Here is a 23,123-nt window from a genome sequence, read left to right as displayed (position 1 = left end):
TTGCTGAGGCAAATGGAATTAAGAAAAAAATCTCACATATTTAGTTTGGTGTGTGTGTATTTGTTTTTTTAAGTTTCATGATTTTGTGATATGGAAGAAATATTTCTAAGAAAAGGACCAGAACTGAATTTGGTGACTCAATTTCCCTTTTAGGATTAGTTGTGAAAAATAAACTACAACATATGGCTACACTTGTCTGAATTGACTTTGAAATATTTCATCAATTTGAAAACAAATGTACTTTTATGATTCTATGTACATATTTAGTTAGACTATAAATATCTCACGGCATACATAATTGATTTTAGGATACTTGGATATAGACACATACACAAAACAGACACATTTATATTTGTACGTGAAGAACTTTAAAAATTCAACTTATGTGCTGTACTGCGTCTAATTAGGATGTATTGAACTGTATAAAGAGAGAAAACCCAGGAGAGAAATGTCAAAAAGGCACACTAACGACGATGTAGGATTCTTTTGACAAAAACGACAAGGGTTTGGCACAGGTTCATCTTATGGTGGTTCTCTTATGTGTGGTTGCACACCATCTTCCAGTTGTTTGCGTAGAATTGCGAGTGGTTTTTTTCCTATATTCCTGGTGACCCTCCGCTGAGAGCATCACCCCTCACTGCTGTTGCTCACGGGAAGTTTGCCATTTTGTCCTGTAACGTATTCAGGCTGGGCCTAGCAAACAGCCACTGCAGTTGAAGTAAACGAGCTTTGAGTTTTGCTAAAGGACACGGTGCCCAATATTTTATTATTTCTGCCAGTGTGACCTCTAGTTTCAAGTGATTTTCCTCCACGACAGCTGAGCCCATGTTGGGATCACCTAGCCGCGAGGGAGGGGATTCAGGTGGGAAGTCTTGCTATATTAGGTATGCAAAACGACTTTATAATAATAAACATGATGGTGACAACACTGTACCTATTTTGGGGGGGCCTGACATTTGACTTTCATATCGATTTGAAATGTATTCAATATGTGTATGGTTTCCCCATCACTTCGAAATGAACTATCCGGAAGGCTAACTGCACACATGAACCTCTGAACTCTGATGGAGACGGACCGTGGCTCTCCGGCCCTGCCCCTGGGGTGCTGGGTTGGCGTGGATTCCCCACGGGGAACGCTGGGCTTCCCTGTCTACTCGTGTGCAGGGCCCCCCGGCCCAGAGCGAGGCGGGGCAGGGCGTCGGGGGCAGTCGTGGGCCGCGCGCGATCGGGGCGAGCCGGGCGGGCGCGAGGCCGGCCAGGCCCGGGGAAGAGTTACGTAACTCGCGGGAGGCAGCGCTCCGTGCTCGGTCGCCTCCGCGGCCAGGAGAACAACTTTGCTCCTCTTCGGCCTCGCTCCCTCCTTTTGTCTGCTCGTCGGGCCCCCTTTCCACCTTGGTATCGTTCCTTTCAGACGTGAACATACACACACACACACACGCACACGCGCGCGATCGCCCGGGGCACGAGGGGAAAGAGCCGCCTCGGGCCGCGCCAGGCCGCTGCGCAGCGAGCGCCCTCGGCGGTGGCGGCGGCGGCGGGGCCGGGGTCTGGGCTCCGGGCCTCACAGGGCCGCGCCGGGGCGCCGGGGCGCCGGGGGCCGAGTCCAGTCCGCGTTTTGCGAGTGCGCAGGAGTCGTCGGCTCGCGTGGCTCGCGGCGTCCCCGGCTCAGCCGGGCCCGGTCGGCGCTGCCCGTGGAGAGTTTGCCCACATCCGGGTTCGGGAGGGAAAAAGAGAAAAAAAGTTTCCTCAAACCCCGGCTGGAAAACTTTCCCGGCGGGGCGCGGCGGGGCGCGCGGGGGGCGGGGGTCTGCGCTCCCCCGGCGGGTCGCGTGGATGCGCGCGGGAGGGGCCCCCGGCCCGCGGCGGGGCATTGTCTCCCCCCCGCCGGGCCGATCATGGCCGCGCGGGCAGCGGCGGCGGCGGTGCGGGCCCGGGCGCGGGTCGGCAGCGGCGAGCGGCGGGCGCCCGCGGCCCGGGACCCAGAGGCGGCGGTGGCGCGCGGCGCGGCAGCGGCGGCTCCGGGACCCATGCTGGGGGGCGGCGACGGCGGCCTGAATAATGTGCACCCCCACCCCTTGCACCCCCGTCACGACCTGAGCATGGCCCACAGCGCCAGCGCCGCCGCCGGCCCCGACAGCGCCCAGAGCGGCGGCTCCGAGGCGGCTCTCAAGGAGGGTGGAAGCGCCGCCGCGCCGTCCTCCTCCTCCTCCTCCTCCTCCTCCTCCTCCGCGGCGGCGGCCTCTTCCTCCTCGGCGGGCCCTGGCTCGGCCATGGAGACGGGGCTGCTCCCCAACCACAAACTGAAAGCCGTTGGCGAGGCCCCCGCCGCACCGCCCCACCACCACCACCACCACCATGCCCGCCATGCCCACCACCACCACCATGCCCACCACCACCACCACCACGCACTACAGCAGCAGCTAAACCAGTTCCAGCAGCAGCAGCAGCAGCAGCAGCAGCAACAACAACATCTCCCCATCTCCAACAACAACAGCCTGGGCGGCGCGCCTCCGCCCGGCCCGGATATGGAGCAGCCGCAACATGGAGGCGCCAAGGACAGTGCCGCGGGCGGCCAGGCCGACCCCCCGGGCCAACCTCCGCCGAGCCAGCCGGGCGACGAGGACGACGCGCCGCCCAAGATGGGGGAGCCCTCGGCGGGCGGCCGCTACGAGCACCCGGGCCTGGGCGCCCTGGGCGCGCAGCCGCCGCCGCCGCCGCCGCCGCCGCCGGTCGCGGTGCCCGGGGGCGGCGGCGGCGGCGGCGGCGGCCCGGCGGCCGTCTCGGAGTTTAATCATTACTATGGCAGCGCTGCCCCTGCGAGCGGCGGCCCCGGCGGCCGCGCCGGGCCTTGCTTTGATCAACATGGCGGACAACAAAGCCCCGGGATGGGGATGATGCACGCCGCCTCGGCCGCCGCGGGGACCCCCGGCAGCATGGACCCCCTGCACAACTCCCACGAAGGGTACCCCAACAGCCAGTACAACCACTATCCGGGTTACGGCCGGCCCGGCGCGGGCGGCGGCGGCGGCGGCGGAGGAGGAGGAGGCAGCGGAGGAGGAGGAGGAGGAGGAGGAGGAGGAGGCAGCGGAGGAGGAGGAGGAGCAGGAGCGGGAGCTGTGGCGGCGGCGGCGGCGGCGGCCGCGGCGGCGGCGGCGGCAGCAGCAGCAGCGGGAGGCGGCGGCGGCGGCGGCTATGGGGGCTCGTCCTCGGGGTACGGGGTGCTGAGCTCCCCCCGGCAGCAGGGCGGCGGCATGATGATGGGCCCCGGGGGCGGCGGGGCCGCGAGCCTCAGCAAGGCGGCCGCCGGCGCGGCGGCGGCGGCAGCGGCGGGGGGCTTCCAGCGTTTCGCCGGGCAGAACCAGCACCCGTCGGGGGCCACCCCGACCCTCAACCAGCTGCTCACCTCGCCCAGCCCCATGATGCGGAGCTACGGCGCCAGCTACCCGGACTACAGCAGCCCCAGCGCGCCGCCGCCGCCGCCGCCGTCGCAGCCCCAGTCCCAGGCGGCGGCGGCGGCGGCGGCGGCGGCGGCAGCGGCGGCGGCGGGGGCGGCGGCGGGCGGCCAGCAGGCGGCCGCGGGCTTGGGCTTGGGCAAGGACCTGGGCGCCCAGTACGCCGCCGCCAGCCCGGCCTGGGCGGCCGCGCAACAAAGGAGTCACCCGGCGATGAGTCCCGGCACCCCCGGACCGACCATGGGCCGATCCCAGGTAACCCCCGCGCCGGCCGGGCCTGCTTCCGCCCGGGCCTGGCGCCGCCGCGAGCCCGACTTTCTTTCTTCGTCCCGGTACTTTTTCCCCGTCCGCTCGCGGGGGGCGGCGGGGCGGGGGGGGGGCGCGGCGCCCGGGGGTGGGGGCCATTTCCGCGGAGGCCTCTCCCCACCGGGGCGCCCCCTTCGCCGTCCGGGCCGCGAGGGCCGGGCCGCGCCGGGTGTGTGTGTTGGGGGGCCCCTCACCCCCCCCACCACCACGCACCCTGGCCGCCACCGCGAGCCTCGGGGGGGGCTCCGGGCCCCACCCGCGGGGGAGCCTCGTGGGGAGGGGGGCCTGGATTCGGGGGTTCCCCGGGGCGGGTGCTGCGCGGCCGGCCGGAGCCACTCCGCCGAGCCGCCGGCTCGGGGCCGGGGCCGGGGCGGGGAGGAACTTTCTCCCTCCACCGCGGGCCGCGGCTTCGAGCCCCGGAGGGAAAGGCCCGGGGCCCTCGGGGTAGCTCTGTGACCCCCCCTCCGGGTGCGGGTCGGGACCAGCACCACCACCCCGTCGAGCGTCCTGGGGTGACATCCATCGGGCTCGCCTCCATTCGTGCCTTAAGCACAGCCTGGAAAAGTCCATTGCGGGGGGCCTCGGGGCGGCTGGCGGGGCGGGGGGGGGTCACCTTCCCCCGCGCGGCCAGGCCGGGGAGCCCGCGCCCGATCGATGGAACTTACTTTGCGCATGGGTTTAGGCGGATGCAGGCCGAGGCGAGCCCGGGTCGGGAAGGGGCCTTGGCTGGGGGGGGGGGGGGGGCTGTGTGTGTGGTGGTGGGGGGGGATCGTGTATGTCGGGGGGGGCTTTCCTTTATTTTGCCGTCCCCGGAGGGTGGCGGCGCCGCCGGGCCGCGCGTCCCGCCGTCGGGCTGGGGGCCGAGAGGCTGCAGCCTCGCCTCGATCTCCTCCGCCAGGTTTGGAATTTGAATTGTGGAGGTAAACTGGCTGGAATCGTCTCCAGACAGCTGCCTCGGAGTTGACATCTAATCTGCCATCTGATTGGCTCCCCTCTCACCATTGGGCATTTAGCGCTGCTGATGTAAATAGAAGTGCTGAGCTGCACAAGTCACCAAAAAAAAATATTCCTGCCACCAGTAATCACCGCACTCGGTGACGGGCAGGACGGAGCTGGCACGGTTAGGCATCCCCGTGCGTGAGAAGAGGATCCCAAACAGAGAAAAACGAACATTAAAAAACACCAAAACCCCAGCCTGCTGGTGGTGTCCACCACTGGGTTTTCACCCAACCCCGGGCTTCCAGGAGGCACGTTGCTTGGGAAGGAATGAAACCGCAGATGGGACTGCCTGGTGGCTTGGGAAGGGGCTGTAGTGGAAGCCTATTCTTTGCAAAGTCAATTATGAAAAAAAAAATTGTTTTTTTTTTTGATTGTCTCTGCCATCATCAAAAATTGAAACGTCAAGATTCTGAAACAGTATCTTTTACTGATGTGTAATGACCCGTCTAGAGCCATGCATTCCTGGTGATTTGTGTCTTTCAACAATTGTGGCCATGTGAAGATGTTTGTGGAAGAGGCGTTTTTTTTCTAGCATTTAAAAATCCACCACATGAGAAAACTGTATATAACCTTCCCCGTCTCCTCCCCAGTTAAAAGGGGGTAACAGTGCATTTCACTGTGAAATGCGAAAAGTCATTTTGTTTTTTTTTCCTTCTGGTCTCACCAGGCAGAAATACCCTGGTTTTTGTTTTTTTTTTTTTTTCTCCTTCAGGATTTTGTTCGATTAGATAATGTGAGCCTTATTTGAACTGCTTATAAAATGAATTAGGAAAAGTGGATGGCAGGCAAGTTGTGTCCTGGTGTGCTGTTCCCAAATAATTTTTCTTTCCTAGACATTTTAATTCTGTGAACGTCTTTAAGAAGTCTGACTTGTCAGATGGGGAATAGCAGTGTTTGTTTTATTGTAGGAAGGTGTTTTTCTTAAAATAAGAATCGTATATTAGCGGTAGGACTTATGAGAGTGAATGAAGGCCTGAATTTAGCAAGTTATCCTAAGAATCGTAGGCTGGATATTGGTATTCTCTTGTTTACAAATCTCTCGTTAATGGAGTTTTACTTGTAATGATAATGCTTTCCCATTTTTTAGGTAGAAACCTTGTGGTTTTTTATTTTTGTTTTGATGGCTACAAGAAAAATATTGGAGAAACGAGTGAAGAAGAAGCCTGTGTAATTTCTTAAAAATTGCTTTGTCAGCTTGCTTTTAAAGGGGCAGTTTTAAAATCCTCCTATTTGTCAACTGTAAACAAATGAAGTTAGAGGCAGATGTAGGCCGCATTACTTTAGAATATTATTTCTTAATGGTACCAATCATTTTAAGTATTTTGGGTTTTTTTGGAATGAAAGTGAAGCCATTATGTCCTCTCTGTGGCTCCTGGGAATAGCCTTTTTATCTTTGAGGGGAAAAAAGGACAGGCATGTGACCTCGATTCAGGATTTCTCCTAGGTACCCTACCGACAGCATGTGGGATGTGGCTTTTTTATATTTCCTTTTCTTGCTGGAAGACCAGTATTGTTTAGTATTGTCATAACTATACTAGAAAGTCATTTGTTCAAAATGGGAAATTACTACCTGACTGTAGGACATAAAATATTAAGTCATGTTGTGGAAGGATGAAAAAATTTTGGCTTTTAATACATTTAGTTTCATTTTTGATTTTAGGAAATGTGGGGATTTTTTTTTTTTTTTGGTAGTTGGGAACAAAATATCCACATACGAAAAGGGTGAGAGTCTTTTGGAGATTGAAATAAGCTATTTTGTGATTGACTTTGCTATGGCATTTTTGAGGTAAATATTTAAGAAGTGTAGTGTATAGGCATACCGAGGAGTGCTCAAGCCTTCTTATGACCCTGTTTGCACTTACTTCCATTTGTGTTATTTTACCTGTTTTATCATATGTAATACAGTATAATAAAGGTTACTGACCATTGAAAAAGAAGTCATTAGCTGGCTTACAAAGAAGTAAGCCAGTGTTCCTCTTTCTTACTTTAAAATGTGCTTTAAGGGTATAGCTCCTTCCCCCTTTCTCTTCTTTAAGCATCTTAGGTTATCTGATAGTTTAAATCCTAAAGAGACATTTTGGTGGAATATATTTATATATTTTCCAGGGTGTGGATGATTGCTGTATAGCTAGGTGAGCTTGGTAAAGGGGTTCTTAGAAAAAGGCCAGGCCTATTCATTTAAGAAACAACAACAGAAAAAGAAATTACAGCAAAAAGGTCTGCAGTTTGTATTTCTCTGTTTACATGGGATGAAATTATGGCTTAAAATTGCTTTTTATTTGGGAGTCCTGATTTTTGTTCTGTTGAATTTTGATATGTATATATTTTGTTTTTGTAGTGGTAACCACATTTAAGACAGCAGTCATTAAGTTTATGCTTATGTTAATGCCAAATCGATAAGTGCATTCCAGGGAACATGTTTTTAGTCTCTGTTCATAGTGGGAATACTTTAACCCTTATTTTTTGCATGCTGTTTTTTTTTCTAATCTATATTTAAGTTTAAATTTTTTTGTCAGACCGTTGGTACTTTCTCCATTTTTCTTAGCATTGCATTGTATCAGCTCACATTTGGATATGTTAACTAATGTATTTAATCTGTAGTATTCTGTTCCTTTACTGGAACTGAGGAGAATAACTTCTTTGCTGTGGCATAAAAATAGTATTCATTCTGTTTTGAGAACCAATTTCAAAAATTTCAGACTGCAGAATGATTTACTACAAGCTCCTTTGATAGCTTTATTAGACACAGACATGTTTGGCAGAAAGCAGGTGTAGATGGGATTTGAATTCTTAGTACTTTTTCTCATTAGTGGACTTTATTCCTTCATAATTTGGGCCCCAGTGTACGAATAAAGATGACTGTCCATGTAAAAGAGCACTTCCTGGGCTATCCACCAACTTCCCGACTTGCTGAGAAGACTGTGCATTTATTTAACCCTTCCCTGTCCTGGGAGGTGGGGTGTGTGTGTGTGTGTGTGTGGTCACTTCTGATTTCTTAGGGGTCCCTTTTCATCATCGTGTTTCATATGCCATTTGGAGATGCAGATTCTGATGTACTGGTAGAGGAGGTTGCAACTTTGTCCAGTCCTTGATCTACAGGCATTTCCCTCGCTGACACTGCGCAGGGTCTGGATTTCTATGCAATTAGCCACTTCTTAAGGAAAAAAGGATTAACATTCATTCATCATTTTGGATCTATGTAGATTTGTGAATTTGAGGCCGATATTCATGTGTGATAAACTAGTGTGTTACTAAAAATGATTTTATGGAGGCTGAAGATGAGTGTTAATAAAACTCAATCCCATTATTTCAATATTTAGGGTGTTAGAATGGATGTTATATAAGTTTTCATGACGTTTTACAATGCTGTTTTACTTGTTGAAGGGGCTGTGTCCACCTTTTAGGCCTTTTTTGGATTGGATTGTGTTCAGTCGTGCGCTGTTTCAGCGGCGTCTTTTTTGGCACTGGCTGTTTCTGTGATTCTCGGTGGGCAGGGAAAGGCACGGGCCTGTTTGCCCACTTGCTGTCTCTGCTCTACGCTGAGGAATCCGGAGCCCTGGTTCCTGTGGAGTAGGGGAGGAGCACACGCAAGATAGGAATTCGCCAAGCACGTGTGTGTGTGTGTGTGTGTGTGTGTGTGTGTGTGTGTGTGTCTATACAGTAGATGTAGAATGTTTACAGCGTTGGCTTTCTGGCTAAAAGACTGTTTGCATAAGACTTAGTGGCTTTCTTTGGTTTAATTGGGTGATTGAATTCTGAACTAAACACTTGGTGTACTTCAGTGATTTTTTTTTTCCCTCTTAAAAATTCGATGAAAATGATTTAGTTATTTATTAGTCAGTATGTGATAAGTGACTCATTTTCTTTCCTGATACTCTCAATGGTACCTGATGCTAACTAACACTTGAATAAAGCATACTATTGATACACATGTATGATAGTTTTAATTTAACAACTCGCATTGAATGAGTGAATTTATCAAAGAACAATATGTGTATCCACAGTGGGTTTTAAGTGAACATATCTTACTTTCCAAGTCTTTGAATTGGAATAATTCTAAGAAAACTGTGGCCTGAGATTTACTTATTTGAATAGGCTATACTTGTGTATGGATCAGTGCCAAGAACATTGGAAGACTACTAAGTTTGACAGATGAGTTAATGATGAAATTAATTTATTTCCTGGATGATATTTATTGCTAGGAGAGCGACTAAAGCTTTACGATGTTGAGCATAGAAGCAGAGACTCTTACTTCCAGTATCAAAATCAGGTAGAGGGCAGCAGAATCTGAACTAGATCAGTCAGAGCAGGGCAGGGCTTTTGGACTGGCTGCCCATATTCTAGAGGGAGTGGGGCTTTGATGACAAATCCTGAAAACCAGACAAGATGTTAATCCTTATTAAGCAGTTTTGGAAAGGAAGCTACATTTGATGAAATCTAGAAGAAAATCCTGGATGAAAGTACTATACCCTTTTCTTTCTTTGTAATCTGTGTGTGTATGTATTTTCTTCTATCCATAAAATATCCATAGCAGCATTGATGATTATAATCCTTTTTAGGCATACAGTCCATTTATGAAATGCATTAATGCCCTGAAACCATCCCTGTCGATTCCAGACCTTTCCATGTTCCTGCACAGAAATAATAAAAAATGTTTTTCTTCAGTTTCCTCATGTCAAATTGAAATTGCTGACTTTTACTTGTATTATAAGCAATCGGAGTTTTATCACTCTTCTTGATCAGTTCTCTACCAAAGTTTCATTGGAGTGCTAATGATGTATGTATATATTTTTTATTAATCTTTTACTTTGCACCCTAACTTTGGAGACCTCTTCCTAGATTTGGTCCTTTTGGAGATGTACAAGTTAGTTTCATTGCTGGAAGGGTCATTGAAAGTTTAGAAGCGGGGCTGGTGGGGTGGCTTAAGTGTAGAGAACTCCCTGCCTAGCAAGCTTGGAAGCCTGAACAACAAAAAGTTTGAAAGCAGTTTTTCTAGTTAAAGGTTTAGAGGTTTTTGTTTGAGAGGAATCAGGTTTTCTTGGGTGATAGGTTATAAGCACAATTCTTATCATGCTTACTTCTCTCTTTTTGTATTCTCATGTTTTTATTTTTGTTTTGTTTTGTGTCTGTCCTGGGGCTTGTACTCAGGGCCTGGGTGTAGAGTCCCTGGATTTTATGCTCAAGGCTAACACTCTTTCATTTGAGCCACGGCTCCACTTCTGGTTTTTTGGTGGTTAATTAAACATCAGTTCCACGGACTTTCTTGCCCACACTGGCTTTAAACTGCCATCCTCAGCTCTCAGCCTCCTTTGAGGCAGGGGCTACAAGTGTGACCCATAATTGCCTCGCTTTCACTTCTGCATTTTTATTCTCCTTTAAAACATTTACAGTTTTCCTCATCAGTACTAAGGATTGAATGCAGGGCTTCCGCTTGGTTTGAGCCATGCCCGAAATCCTTTCATTTGTACTTTGTTACTGAGATCAGGTCTCCCTAACTGCAGATCTGACTTCAAACTCCAGATTCTCCCGAGTAGAAGAGATTATAAGCATGCACCATCATGCTGGCTTAACTTAAGCATCATTAGTTTATCTTTCTATTAGGGAAAATCATCTCCAGTACTTCTTCTGGTGTTTTAAGTGTTTCTACCTCCTGCTCCCCTAACCCAGGGCAAATAGGCAGACCAGGTGGCATTGTTTCAGTAGCTTCTCCTGTTGTTTGCAGTCCTGTGAAGAGCTGTAGTACTTTTTGTGTGCTAAGTTAGTGAATTAAAGTGAATGATGTTTTAATTAATACAAAAGGAATACTTATAATATTTCTTGGGAACAATTTTTTTTTTCTCCCCTGCTCCTGGGGCATGAACTCAAGGCTTGGGCTCTGTCCCTGAACTTCTTTTTGTTTTACCACTTGAGCCACAGCGCCACTTCCGGCTTTTTCTGAGTAATTTATTGGAGATGACTGTCTTAGGGACTTTCCAGCTTAGAATGGCTTTGAATGGCGATCCTTAGTTCTCAGCCTCCTAAGTAGCTAGGATTTAGGTGTCATTTGGTGCCTGGCATCATGTTTTGTTTTGTTGACTGCTATTGTTGTCTGTAATATAGTGTCCTCTTCATATCATAAATTACAGACTTTGAACACCAGATCCTAGAGGACACAGAAGCAATTTACTGTTACTTATGAGCCTGTACTGGGAAGCGATGCTTATTTGTTTTATTATATTTTTGCCTGTCCTGGGGCTTGAACTTAGTGCCTGGGCACTGTCCTTTGGCTTTCTCAAGGCTAGCACTCTACCTTTGAGCCATAGTACTACTTTCAGCTTTTTCTGTGTACGTGGTACCAAGGAATGTAACCCAGGGTCTTATGTATGTTAGGCAAGCATTCTACCACTAGGTCACTCTCCCAGCCCCTACAGTTATTTTTTTTTTTAAGTATAAACATTTAGTGTTCATGTATACTGTGAAGTAAGTGTATGTTCAATAAATAGCTACACAACCAGATGGAAAAGTATCTACACAATCAGATGGCAAAGAGTTTTCAAGCACCTATTTTCTTTCTCTTCTATTTACTTATTTGGATATGTGTGTATGTGTATACCAAGAGTTGAACTCAAGGTCTCTCTTACTTGGCTTTTTCACTCCTGGCTGGCACTCTTACCACTTGAGCTGTACCTCCACTTCTGGCTTTTTGCAGGTTAATTAGAGATGAGAGTCTCACAGACTTTCCTGCGTGGCCTGGCTTCAAACCTCAATTCAAAGATCTCAGTCTCCCGAGTAGCTAGGATTAATGCCTGAGCCTCCAGTGCCCTGCTGAGCACCTGTTTCTTAAGGAGCCCTGTGCCAGATTCAGGCTGGAGCTGGGTTGCTGCTAGGTGCAGATAGAGCAGACGCTGTGAAGCCTACTGAGCTTACTCTAGTTGTTCTCAGAACATGGATTTAGAACTGGTTCATTTCAATGGGATGTGGCTTCAGAACTGGCTTATTTACATGGAATGGAGTGGGAATGGTGACTGTGTGGTCACTGGGCTAGTGGCTCACTGTTTTGGGGTGGAGGAGTGGATTTTGTCAACATAAGTAATTGTAGGTTGATGTGATAACACCAGCTGATGCTGTTTAGTGGCTTCCATTTCTACCAGTTGCTGGCTTCGTGCCAGAGTAAACTGTAGCTCCATTACAGAGAATAATAACGAAAGGGGGAAAATATAGTCATTTTGAAATTTATATAGAATGGTCCTTTTTCTTTTTCTCAGTTTTCTATATCACATAGACTCTTGGAAAAAAGTTCAACAGTCTGTTCAGATTTAGGAAGCTACTTAGCTTGCGGGGTATTTTTGGTAACGGTAGATAATGTATGCTGGCTGAGGAGTAAATGCAGCTACTGCTCTGGGTCCTGAAATGAGTGGAGGCAGGCGGTTCTGGAATTCTTAGCAGGGGCTCCTGTTACTTCTGCTGAGGGCTCACTAGCCTGATTTTGAAACGATTGGCAGTTCTAATATCGATAGAGACTTTGACATCTAAGTTTTGAAAACTTAAGAATCAGATTTTGGGATTCTTTGACCAGATAACAAGTTATAAACTAATTGCAGCCGCTTAGATGATTATTTTTTTCAGCTCACTTTGCTTTTTAATGATTTTGCTTTACCCAGTGAGTTAGTGGCACCCTTGGAAGTTGACATACATATTGCGAGTGCTGCGCACACATCTTTCAGAGTGTGCAGTCCTATTTCTGAGGAAATGGCATGTTTGTTTTATAATTGTCTTTCTGTAATTATGAGGGTTCATAAAGAGAATCCTGTTCCAAGACATCTTGATGTGATTGGACAGTCATGGCTTGGGAGCCCTCAGACCTTGTTTTATTTGTGCTCTTAATAAGCCTTCTCTGCTAGTTTCCTTGTCTGCCAGGCATATTGTTGACAGATATTCACTGTAGTCCAGGTAAGTCCCATGGTGTCCCTGTGTGGCCCCTCCCCTCTTCTTGGCCTACTTGCTTTCTCACACCTGGGCTGGGTTTCTTGTTTTCTGCCTAATCTTTCCTTACTTGAGGGTGTGGTTGAGAATGAGCCTTTGCCTCCAGTCTCCCCTCCCACCTCTCCCCTGTCTGCCCAAGCTCCAAAGTTCTGTGTTCCTTTGAATTTTTCAACAGATAGTGACTAATCAGCCATGCCCTGATGCACAGGATAGTAAACAACATTAAATACTGGACATGTTCAGTGAATATAAATTGAGACATGTACTGATGCTTACATTTTGTGCATTCCAGTAGTTTGTTATAGATTAGGACTCTTGGTATTGGTAACCCATAATGCTGCTGTGGGCTCATTACACCCAAACTGCTATCCCATTCCATTTTCCATCCTTAATAATAATTAGTAAATGCCTCCCTCCGCTAAGAATCATTCTTTATACTTAGATTTTCCACATCACGACCTATAAAGGTGACTGGCTTTTCTCTTTCTTTTTTTCTTTTCCTTTTTTTGGGGGTCCTGGTCCTAAGACTTGAACTCAGGGGCTGGGTGTGGTCCCTGAGCCTTGCGCTCAAGGCTCTTCCTCTACAACTGGAACCTCAGCTCCTTGTGACTGGCTTTTGAGGAATACTTTGGACAGTGAAAAAAAGTTCAAAAATTTAAAAGTAGGAGTCTTTGAATTTTAGGATGTTGGACTTTGGTTTTTTATTAACGTTGTGTCTGTTCTATTTCTTTGAATAGGATTATTCAGATTTTAGTACATGTAGAGTTTAGAGTTTCTACTAGCTTGCTCACGACAATGTCAGAACAGAATGTCATATCTGAAAATGCCCAGGGCCTGCCTTATTAGATAAGAATAGTTTGTGTGGATGTGTGTGTGTGTGTGTGTGTGTGTGTGTGTGTGTGTGTGTGTTGAGAATTATAAAATCTTTGAACATAATTTTTTTTCTTTTTTTCTTTTTTGGTTGGTTGTGGGACTTGAACTCTGGGCCTGTGATTTGTCCCTGAGCTCTTCAGCTCAAAGCTACTGCCCCACCCCTGGGCCTGGGTGTTGTCCCTGAGCTCTTCAGCTCAAGGCTACTGCCCTACTCCTTTAGTCACAGCTTCACTTCCAGTTTTCTGGTGGTTAATTGAAAAGTCTCACAGACTTTAGTGCCTGGGCTGGCTTTGAACCTCAATCCTCAGATCTCAGCCTCCTGAGTAGCTAGGATTACAGGTGTGTGCCAGGCTTGGACACAGTTTAATTCTATTACAAACAAATAATGATCACCACTTGGTGCTTAAGATACAAAGAGTAAACATAGTCTATGATCCATTATTTTCCCTGGTGAATTATATTAGTATTATCTCCTGATGTTTGACAAGTACAAATAAAAGTGAATGTATTACTCTTCTGTTCTTTCTTGAAAGGATCTGTCCCTCAAAGTGTATCATGTAAAAATGTATAAAGACCTCATAGCTTGTGCCTGCAATCATAGCTGGCTGAGATCTGAGCAACAAAGCCAGCCCAGGAAGAAAAGTCTGTGAGACTCTTAATTTCCAATTAACCAAAAAGCTGGAAGTGAGACCATGGCGTAAGTGGTAGAGCACTAGCCTTGAGCAAAAAAAGCTAAGAGCACCTAATCCTGAGTTTAAGCCTCTGTATCAGCACACACACAAGCACAAAATTGTATGAAGAAGATAATAATTATGATTGGGTGCCTATTTCATTCACTCTGTTGCAGAGAACCAGTGTTGCTAATTCTGGAAGGCCAAGATGTAAGACTCAGAAATGGTTCTTGGGTGTTGTGATATTGACCCCAACTTGGATTTCATTTTGTGAAAGTCATTTGGTGATTTTTCAATTAGAGACATGGCTTCAGTGTCCTCAATAGGAAGTATTTGATAACATTTAGGTCACATAACCTTACCTCACTGAACAGCCTTAAGTCCCAACTTTGGGACTCTAGCTTTGTCATCCTAGCCAGGCCATGCCGCGGTCAACAGCCACAGGTATATATGTCCACTCAGTTTGGATAATGAGATTCCTTGGTGACTGGGCTTCGTTGTAGACAAATAAGCATTTTATATAATGCAATATAGAAGAATCATTGTGAGAGGTTGTGCAGAGAGGTACTTTGCAAAAGCTAGCTTGAGGAGAGGTGCAGGAGCAGAAAGCTTCTAGGGATAAACTAAGCTTGGGTGATGAGATGAGGCTAATCCCAGGACAAGAGAGCAGAAATGGAACTAGGGGCAAGGACAGGGTCTAAAAGTGAGCACAGCAGAGAATACTAAAAAATTGGCATTTCCAAACTTCGTGACTCCAGGCAAATGACGTCACCTGTCTGTGTCTTCTACTTATTATTAAAGGAATGGGAAGGAATACTTGCATCTATCTGGGTGCTGGTAGCTCACACCTGTAATCCTAGCTACTTAGAAAGCTGCTATTGAAAGTTGCCAATTGAAACCACCCTGGGTGGGAAAGTCCTTGAGACTCTTCTTTCTAATTAACCATCAGAAAATCAGAAGTGGAGCTGAGGCTTAAAGTGGTGCAGTGTTATCCTTGAGCAAAAAAGCTCAAGTGCAGTGCTCAGGGCCTAATTTCAAGCCCCAAGACTGACAAAAATAATACATACCTGCATAAAAGGTTTAATAAACTTCCTGACAGTAAAAGGAACCTTATATGTATCTGTCCGGTTGGTCAATTTGTATATTTATCATCTGTTTATTTTGTGTATCTGTATCAGGGATTGAACCAGGAACCTAGTTAGTAATCTACCACTTGAGCCACACTCCCAGCCCTTGTGATTTGTGGTTTTCTTTTCAGTTACGATCTTGTGCTAACTTTTCCTGGACTAGGCTAGAACCTACCCGAAGAGGGCAATGTGAAGTTAATGAGTTCTTCTTTTATTGTGCTTTTAGGTTAATCTTTTTACCTCTGCCTCCTGAATATCTGGGATTACAGGTATGCACCCACATATTGCGTGTGAGGACTATTTTAATAGGGTGTCAAGGAATTGTATTTTCTCATGGATAAGGATTTAGATGTGGATCTCTGTGAATTTTAACAGCTTACTAGTATTTCCTTTCAAATCACAAATAGATTATAATATTGCAACCTTGTTTCCAATCCAGATCACTTTAGTTTTTCGCCCAACGTTTACCAAGACTGAGTTACTGAGCAGTTTCAGAACATTTGCTGTAACTTTCCTGCTTTGGTTATATTGTAAAATTAGTAAAAATTCTTAAAATTGAGTTTGAAGAATTCAGTTTCATTACTATAACAAATACTTAGCAACCTCAATACTGGATAGATATCCAGAGGCATTTTGTTCATGTAGAAATGTCCTTAGATTACAGTGATTAATTTAATCCAATAAGATTGGTTGTGGTATGTGTTTATATTACTTATTATTCCACTTAATTAGAAATATGGAATGAACAACTCTGGTTTTATGGCAATCTAAGTTTTAATTTAATTTAATTTTATTTTATTTTGTGGGTCATGGGGCTTGAACTCGGCCTGGGCCTTGTCCCTCAGTTCTTCAGCTCAAGGCTACCGCCCTACCCTTGAGCCAAGCTCCACTTGTAGTTTTCTGGAGGTTAACTGACGATGAGTCTCAGATCCTTTTATGCCCAGGCTAGAACCTTGATCCTCAGATCTCAGCCTCCTGAGTAGCTAGTATTACAGGTGTGAGCCACTATTCCTGGCTGCCATCTTAAGTTTTGGGTTGGGGAAGTTCTTGGTAGGTAGACAACTCCCCAGTAGGATCTTATGTTTTTGATGGCTTTGCTTCATATTGGGTTACAATAATGGTCACACTTAGGAGTTTGCTACAACCTCCCCTCTCTCTGGGGCTAATTCCTTCTCAGTTTACCTGGCTGAAATGTGTGGGACGGTGGGTGTGTGCTGAGGACAGGAACAGACTTGCTCACAGCACCTGGGTTTCTCCCCTTTCACTCAGTGTCCATCCTGTCAGGAATGTCAGAAAGGAGGCTTTCTCTACAGTGAGACCTGTTAGACTGTGAGCACCTCCAAACAGTGCATGCTTCTTTCTTATGATTGATTGGTGAAGATGGGAGGCAAAACCAGTTTGTGTTGTTTGTCATCATGTGCTAAGTTTCTATGGTTTCCTTGGTGCCTTCAGCGTTAGTGAGGAAGGGAGGGGGACAGGGAAATAAATGGAGAAAAGGAGTGTCTTACTTAAGACACTTGTGTTTGGACAACTTATAGGAATATGACTTTCCAGTCTAAATGCTCTTTTCTGGTCTTAAAGTATTTTTATACTTCATTGAGAAACTGATGTGAAGTAGTTGCCTGTCAGGGTGTTGAGGTTTTCTTCTCAATATATCTAGAAGTTCTATGTGAGTGCACTTTAAGAAGTAGAAAGAGTACTAGCCCAGTTAAGCTAGCCCAGCTGAAGTCTGAATTTGTTTTGCATAGATAGCGTATTTGAGAGACTCAAAGCCTCACATGTGAAATAAACTAGGTAAGTGTGTAGATCACATGATCAAAATATTTTCCCCCTTGCCACTGCCAGAAGCTATCTATTGCTTCTCAACAATCACACTTGTTGGGCATCATGCCAAGATGTTTAAGACAACTCCTTACGTGAGCTGTTCCATTCTTAACCTCTCTGACTGAAGTGCCATGACCTTCACATATGTAGATTAGCCGTGTGCTCTGTGTATTGAAACTTGCTGCCTCAGGAAGAAAGGGTGTTTCTTTTTATTCTGCTGGGAATTTGACAGCCATTCATCCCTGACCTGGGGCGAGGTAATGCAAGGAAATTGGATTCACGTGGAACATGGATAGATGCCTGAAGGAGCAGAGTGTACTGGCCTTCCAGGATGCAAGCTCCTGTGGCCGGGAGTGTGAGAGGCTCAGGATCTGCAAAGCCACAGGGGCTATGTGTGCAGTGCCCCTTCATGAGAGCATGCCACCACTGGGGGCATTTCTAATTGGTTTGGACTTTTTTTTCCCCACTTCTGTCTTTCCATCATAACTTCTTTAAGTCTCCCCCCCCCCCAAATTCTTGTTTATTTCCTAGTGATATTTGAGAATTACGTATACTTTTAATGTTGTAGACCTAAATGCATTTCCTTTCATCCGTAGAAGTCATTAGAAAATTGGAAAGATATGTGTTCGACTTCCATTGAAAAGAACCAGCTTTTCTTTGCCTTTGTACTGTAAAATTCTGAACTGAATTGATATTTTTAGTTTATATCAGAATGTTTTGTAATGATTACTAAATGTAATTAATGACGTGAGTTTGGTTTTTGTTTTATTAGATAAAGCTAGTTCTAAAGGGTGTTTATCTGTGCCTTTTAAATAAATATACTTGGTAGAAAATTTAGTACAAATAATAGTCACAATAATAGTGTGGCGGTATGGTAGTATTGAGAAGGAAAGTTCTCGTTATGAGATTCATAGGTCTGAAGTGGTACTCCAGCTAGTTTCTTGGCAAAATGAGGAATGATTAGGGCATTTTGAAATTTCTGAGTGCTTTGGTGTACTTTCAGGCTGAGCGTTTCTTCTGGATGATAGTGTGTATATTATGGGCCAGAACACCAGTTACAGGTGCTGGCTGGCATGGGGTGGCACCTGGCTCTTCCTCCTCCTTAGGCCACCCAGGGGAATGTGTTTAGGGGCACGGTGGACTAGGAGGGAAGAAGAGGTGTCTCTTGGCTGAGGAGGAGAATGTGAGTGGTCATGCTCACATAGAATATTCATTCACACATTGACATAAGGGTAACTGTCCCTAGAGGACAGGGCTCATGTGTGGCCAGCGTCTCTGTGTACAACCAGGAAGATGAGCAAAAAGCACATCCACAAAATTAGATTAATGGGGGAGAGGAGGTGGAGGGAGGTAGCTGGCACCCGGAGGAGGAGACAGGCAATACTTCTGTGATTGGAGAAGTAGCCAGGCGGGCATGTAATTAAGGTCCCAGTGGCTAAGTGCAAAGTAGTCCTTGGGGAGGTTGGGGTGCATGGAGTGAAGGAGAGCGACCAGCTGGGTACAGAGGGGGCGAGAAAAATGGCTCGGTGGTAATGAGTCAGCAGCTGAGCCTTGCATGAGTTTTAAAAGGGGTGGCCTGCCTAAGGACACATAGGCAAGAAAGCAAACTTAGCTTCTCATTCTATTCAGGAGTATTGGAAAATATTTACAAATATGCTGCGTTTTAATTTTTGGCTTCTCAAATGAAGAAATTGGGTTTAGAGAAAGACTTAGAGCCATAAATAACAGTGCTGTAGTGGGAAGCAGTAAGTGTCTGCAGGTGTTAGACATCCACTTTGTGTGTCAGGACATTCCATGTACTGTCTACAGTCTGCCTGCCTGTCCTCCCTCCCTCCCTCCCTCCCTCCCTCCCACCCCCTCTCTGTTTTTGTTGCTCATGGGACTTGAACTCTGGGCCTCGGCTCTTCAGCTCAAGGCTAGCACTCTGCCACTTGAGGCATAGTACTACTTCAGGCTTTGTGGTGCTTAATTGCAGATAAAAATCTCACAGACTTGCCTGTTTGGCTTCAAACTGAGATCCTCAGAGCTCAGCCTCCTGAGTAGTTAGATTACAGGCGTGAGCCACTGGTGCCTGGCTGTCTACCATCTTTCTAATGATCTTGCAATGTACCATCATTGTCCTGGGTGTTTGTCAAGCACTTGGTAGACTGTAAGGAAATGTGTTCAGTGCCCATGGTGATTTGTTGCTGAAAAATGCTAAAGCACGCTTTCCACTAAACTTGCACTTCTCAAGGCCAGTTGCATGTCAGAATCACCCAGGCTTTCCCAGGGTTAGATTGCCTTCAGGCTGTGGAGTGGCAGGAAGCCCACCGTTCTGTCTTGCAAATCTGAAAGGAACTGTCACAGTTACTCATGAGTCTTGCAGATCCTCAGCAGGCACCTCCATCACAGGACCGCTACCAAAGTTGGCCCCCTCCCTTCTCCATGCTACACTCCACAGGGAAGTCTCAGCAACCCCACTCTCTGAAGAACGCAGAGAGACCCTGTCCTGATCACTTTGCTTTGCTTCACACCTCTGCTTCCTTTCTGCTGGCTGAAGCATTTCCATTGGGATGTTCAGAACATATCTAAAGCCCAACATGCCCCAAAACACAGCCTGGACCTACACATGCAGCATGATCCAAAAGCAGGAACACTTACAGGTTCAGTGCCATGTAATAGCTGTCCCTGAAGTTATATATGGAGAACTCTGAAGTATCTACCTCTTAAAACTCAGCCTTACAGAGAAAAGGAGGCATCTTACCCAGTTCAGAAACGGACAGAAATGCTACATACCACACCTTAGGGGTAAAAGGACATGGACCCACAAGAATTCCACAGCATCCTGGGAAGCAGAGGTTTGTGGAAAAGTGATGAACACAACATAGTAAATTGTGGAGTGTGGCGAGCTTGGGGCTAATGCTGTGGCAGTGACACTCAGACCCATGAATGGCGTCAGGGAGGAGTCAGCTGTAGTGGCCCTAGAGATGCATAGGGAGGGGTATCACTTCAGGTGGATTGAAGACCTGTGGGGTTTTTTTGTTTGTTTGTTTTTTTTGTTTTTAACTTGGAGGAGGTCAGGTACTGATTGCTCATGCCTATAATCCTAGCTACTCAGGAGGCTGAGATCTGAGGATCATTGCTCAGAGCTATCGAGGGTAGGAAAGTCTGTGAAACTCTTATCTCCACTTAACTACCAAGATACTAAAAGTGGAGCTGCAGCCCAAGTGGTAGAGTGTTAGCCTTGAGCACAAAAGCTCAGGGACAAAGTTCAAGCTCTAGGACTGGCACAGCAAAACAATATCAACGGAACAAAAGCCTGTGCTTAGTGTCTGCTCTCTCCGTGCCCAGGTACTGTGCAGAAAAAGACGATGTTTGTACTATCCTGAGCTGTCCGTGGCTTGGGTGCTCTACTTATCACTTTGGGCAATTGGATTCTCCCTTGAAGAAGTGTGGCAACTGGTTTGCTGAGATACCTCTGAAGGCCTGGAAAAAACTTTTTAAAAAGCTCATTACCTTTGGGGACTCAGCTCTTTGGCATCACTCTTGTGTTAAAGCACCAGTAGGAGTAAAGGAGATTTTCCTTACTGTCCTCTGTGACATGGTGTGCTTATGAGTGAAGCACCTTCAGATTAGACACTAAAAATATCACACTTCTTTCTGTAAATGTTATTTATGGATGTGAAAGTGGTTACAACACAGAAGTGTATTTTCTGCCATGGATCTATAATGAAACCACTGTAAATTACTGCTTAGCTATGTGTCCCTTTACCAACATTACAGATAACCCACTTTTACCTAGAAGCTCAAAGGGAAAGAAATTTTGCTATCGTAAGGAATTTCTAAGTACTTAATAATTAGTGAGGTTTGGGTTTGGAAATGTGGCTTAGTGGTAGAGTGCTTGCCTACCATGTATGAAGCCCTGGATTTGATTCCTTAGTGACACACACACACACACATACACAGAAGCCGGGTATCCATGGTTCTTGCCTGTAATCCTAGCTACTCAGGAGGCTGAGATCTGAGGATTGTGGTTCAATGCCCGGGCACTAAAGTCCATGAGACTCTTAGCTCCAATTAACCTCCAGAAAACTGGAAGTGGTGCTGTGGCTCCAAGGGGTAGGGTTGGTAGCCTTGAGCTGAAGAGCTCAGGGACAGCCCTTGGGCCCAGAGTTCAAGTCCCATGATGGACCCCCCCCCCAAAAAAAAATAGTGATGTAAAGTAATTCATTAAACAGTGAATAAGTGTCAAGCCAATGCTAAGAACACCACATGCATTCTGTATGCAGTAGGCCCTGGCATTGTCAGGTAAGGGCCCAGCTTGGGTAGGTCCCTGCATGCTTTCAATCCAGGAAGGGGAGCCCAGGTAGTCAGATCCCTCCTCCAGTGCACTTCTCCCAGGAGGTGGTGGGATTCTGTCTGTATCCTTAGTTTGCTTGTGATCACGGTATTTGACACTCCATGATGATACTGGAAACGTTGAAGAAAGGTTGCCCTTCCCACCATCACTGGTTAGAGAGACAAACAAAACAATCCTTGAAGCCAGCAGGTAAAACAAGGGGGCATTTCTTCCTTTTGAGGGGATTCTGGGAGATGTGGCCCTAAGACACTTTTCCCTGGCAGTTGTAACTGTGTGACCCACGTGGCCATGGCTGGGAAGCCAACTTGGGCCAGACTGATTTGTTTTTTCTTTTTCTTTCCTTTCTTTCTTTCTTCCTTTTTTTTTTTTTTTTTTTTTTTGCCAGTCCTGGGCTTGAGCTCAGGGCCTGAGCACTGTCCTTGGACTTTCTCAAAGCTAGAGCTCTACCACCTGAGCCTCAGCACCACTTCCATTTTTTCCCCCCCTCTGTATCACTTGAGCCTCAGCACCACTTCCATTTTTTTTCCCCCTCTGTATGTGGTACTGGGTCTTCATGCATGCTAGGCAAGCACTCTACCACTAGGCCAAACTCCCGGCCCCTGTTTTTTCATTTGAGGAGAACATGAAAGGGGTCTTTACATTTGGGCTCATTTTCAGTACCCTTGACTTCCAAAAGGAAAACTCAGGATTGAGATACGAGTACCATGAAGGAGCTTTTTTATTTTCCTCACAAAATCTTTCTCAGCATTAAAAATACACTGTAGACTGTCTGGCTAGTATGGTAGTCACTAGCCGCGTGGAGGAGCTATTTAAAGTTAAATACATTAAAAGTTCAACTCTGCAATTTAGTAGCTACTTTGTAATTGTCCGGTAGTTCAAATTCAGCACAGATCTAGCTAGAACATTCTCACTGAGAGTAGTTCTAGCACACAGCACTCTATAATGTTTGCTTGTATCTTGTGATATTTATGCTTTAAACATTTGGGCACTGTACTCCACACTAAGTGTAAAAAGCAAGCTTCTGTTTCAAAAGAGGACAGTGTTGTTGATATCAGCAGTACATCCATGTGTCACAGCAATCGCGAATGAAGAAGGATTGAAGCACTAGTGATACGATGTCAGATGAGATCTCTATGAGGAAGCGTTCTGTCAGGGGTGCGCTTAGTCTCTGCTTTTCTTTCCTTACCTTTCCCAGTTCCCTTGTCTTTTTTCTTTTTTCTTGTTTTGGTCGGTTGTGGGGCTTGAACTCTGGGCCTGGGCCTGGGTGTTGTCCCTGAGCTCTTTGGTTCAGGGCTAGTGCTCTACCACTTGAGCCAGAGTACCACTTTCTCTTTCTTTTTTGTTTTTAAGGCAGGGTCTCCCTCTGTTGCTCAGTTTGATCTTGAACTGGTGGACTTACAAGATTCTCCTGCTTCAGGCTCTCTAGCTGGGGCTACAAGCATCTGCCACCAAACCTGACTGTATGCTCCTTACTAGGAGAGAAAATGGTGCTGCCATTTGGAACTCACTTGGTTTTGTTTTTTTTTTTAATAGTCGCCAAAAGTACATGTGACACTGGTTAGTGTGTTTT

General features: G+C 46.8%; 1 protein-coding gene across 4 annotated transcripts in view; it reads left to right on the top strand.

The window, feature by feature from the left end:
- The first annotated feature begins 1,895 nt into the window (after positions 1–1,895).
- The window catches only part of Arid1b (AT-rich interaction domain 1B), a 323,358-nt gene continuing 302,130 nt past the window's right edge, over positions 1,896–23,123 (top strand). For all 4 annotated transcript variants that reach the window (XM_090337918.1, XM_090337916.1, XM_090337917.1 and 1 more), the window contains exon 1: positions 1,896–3,707. In XM_090337918.1, the coding sequence (XP_090194044.1) occupies positions 1,896–3,707 (1,812 nt within the window). The remainder of the gene's footprint in view (positions 3,708–23,123) is intronic.

Source organism: Megascapheus bottae, chromosome 8 (assembly GCF_031878675.1).
Source record: "Megascapheus bottae isolate mThoBot1 chromosome 8, mThoBot2.hap1, whole genome shotgun sequence".
Taxonomy (NCBI): Eukaryota; Metazoa; Chordata; class Mammalia; order Rodentia; family Geomyidae; genus Megascapheus; species Megascapheus bottae.
The sequence above is the reverse complement of the archived record's forward strand: the minus strand, read 5'-3'. Positions and strand labels throughout refer to the sequence as shown.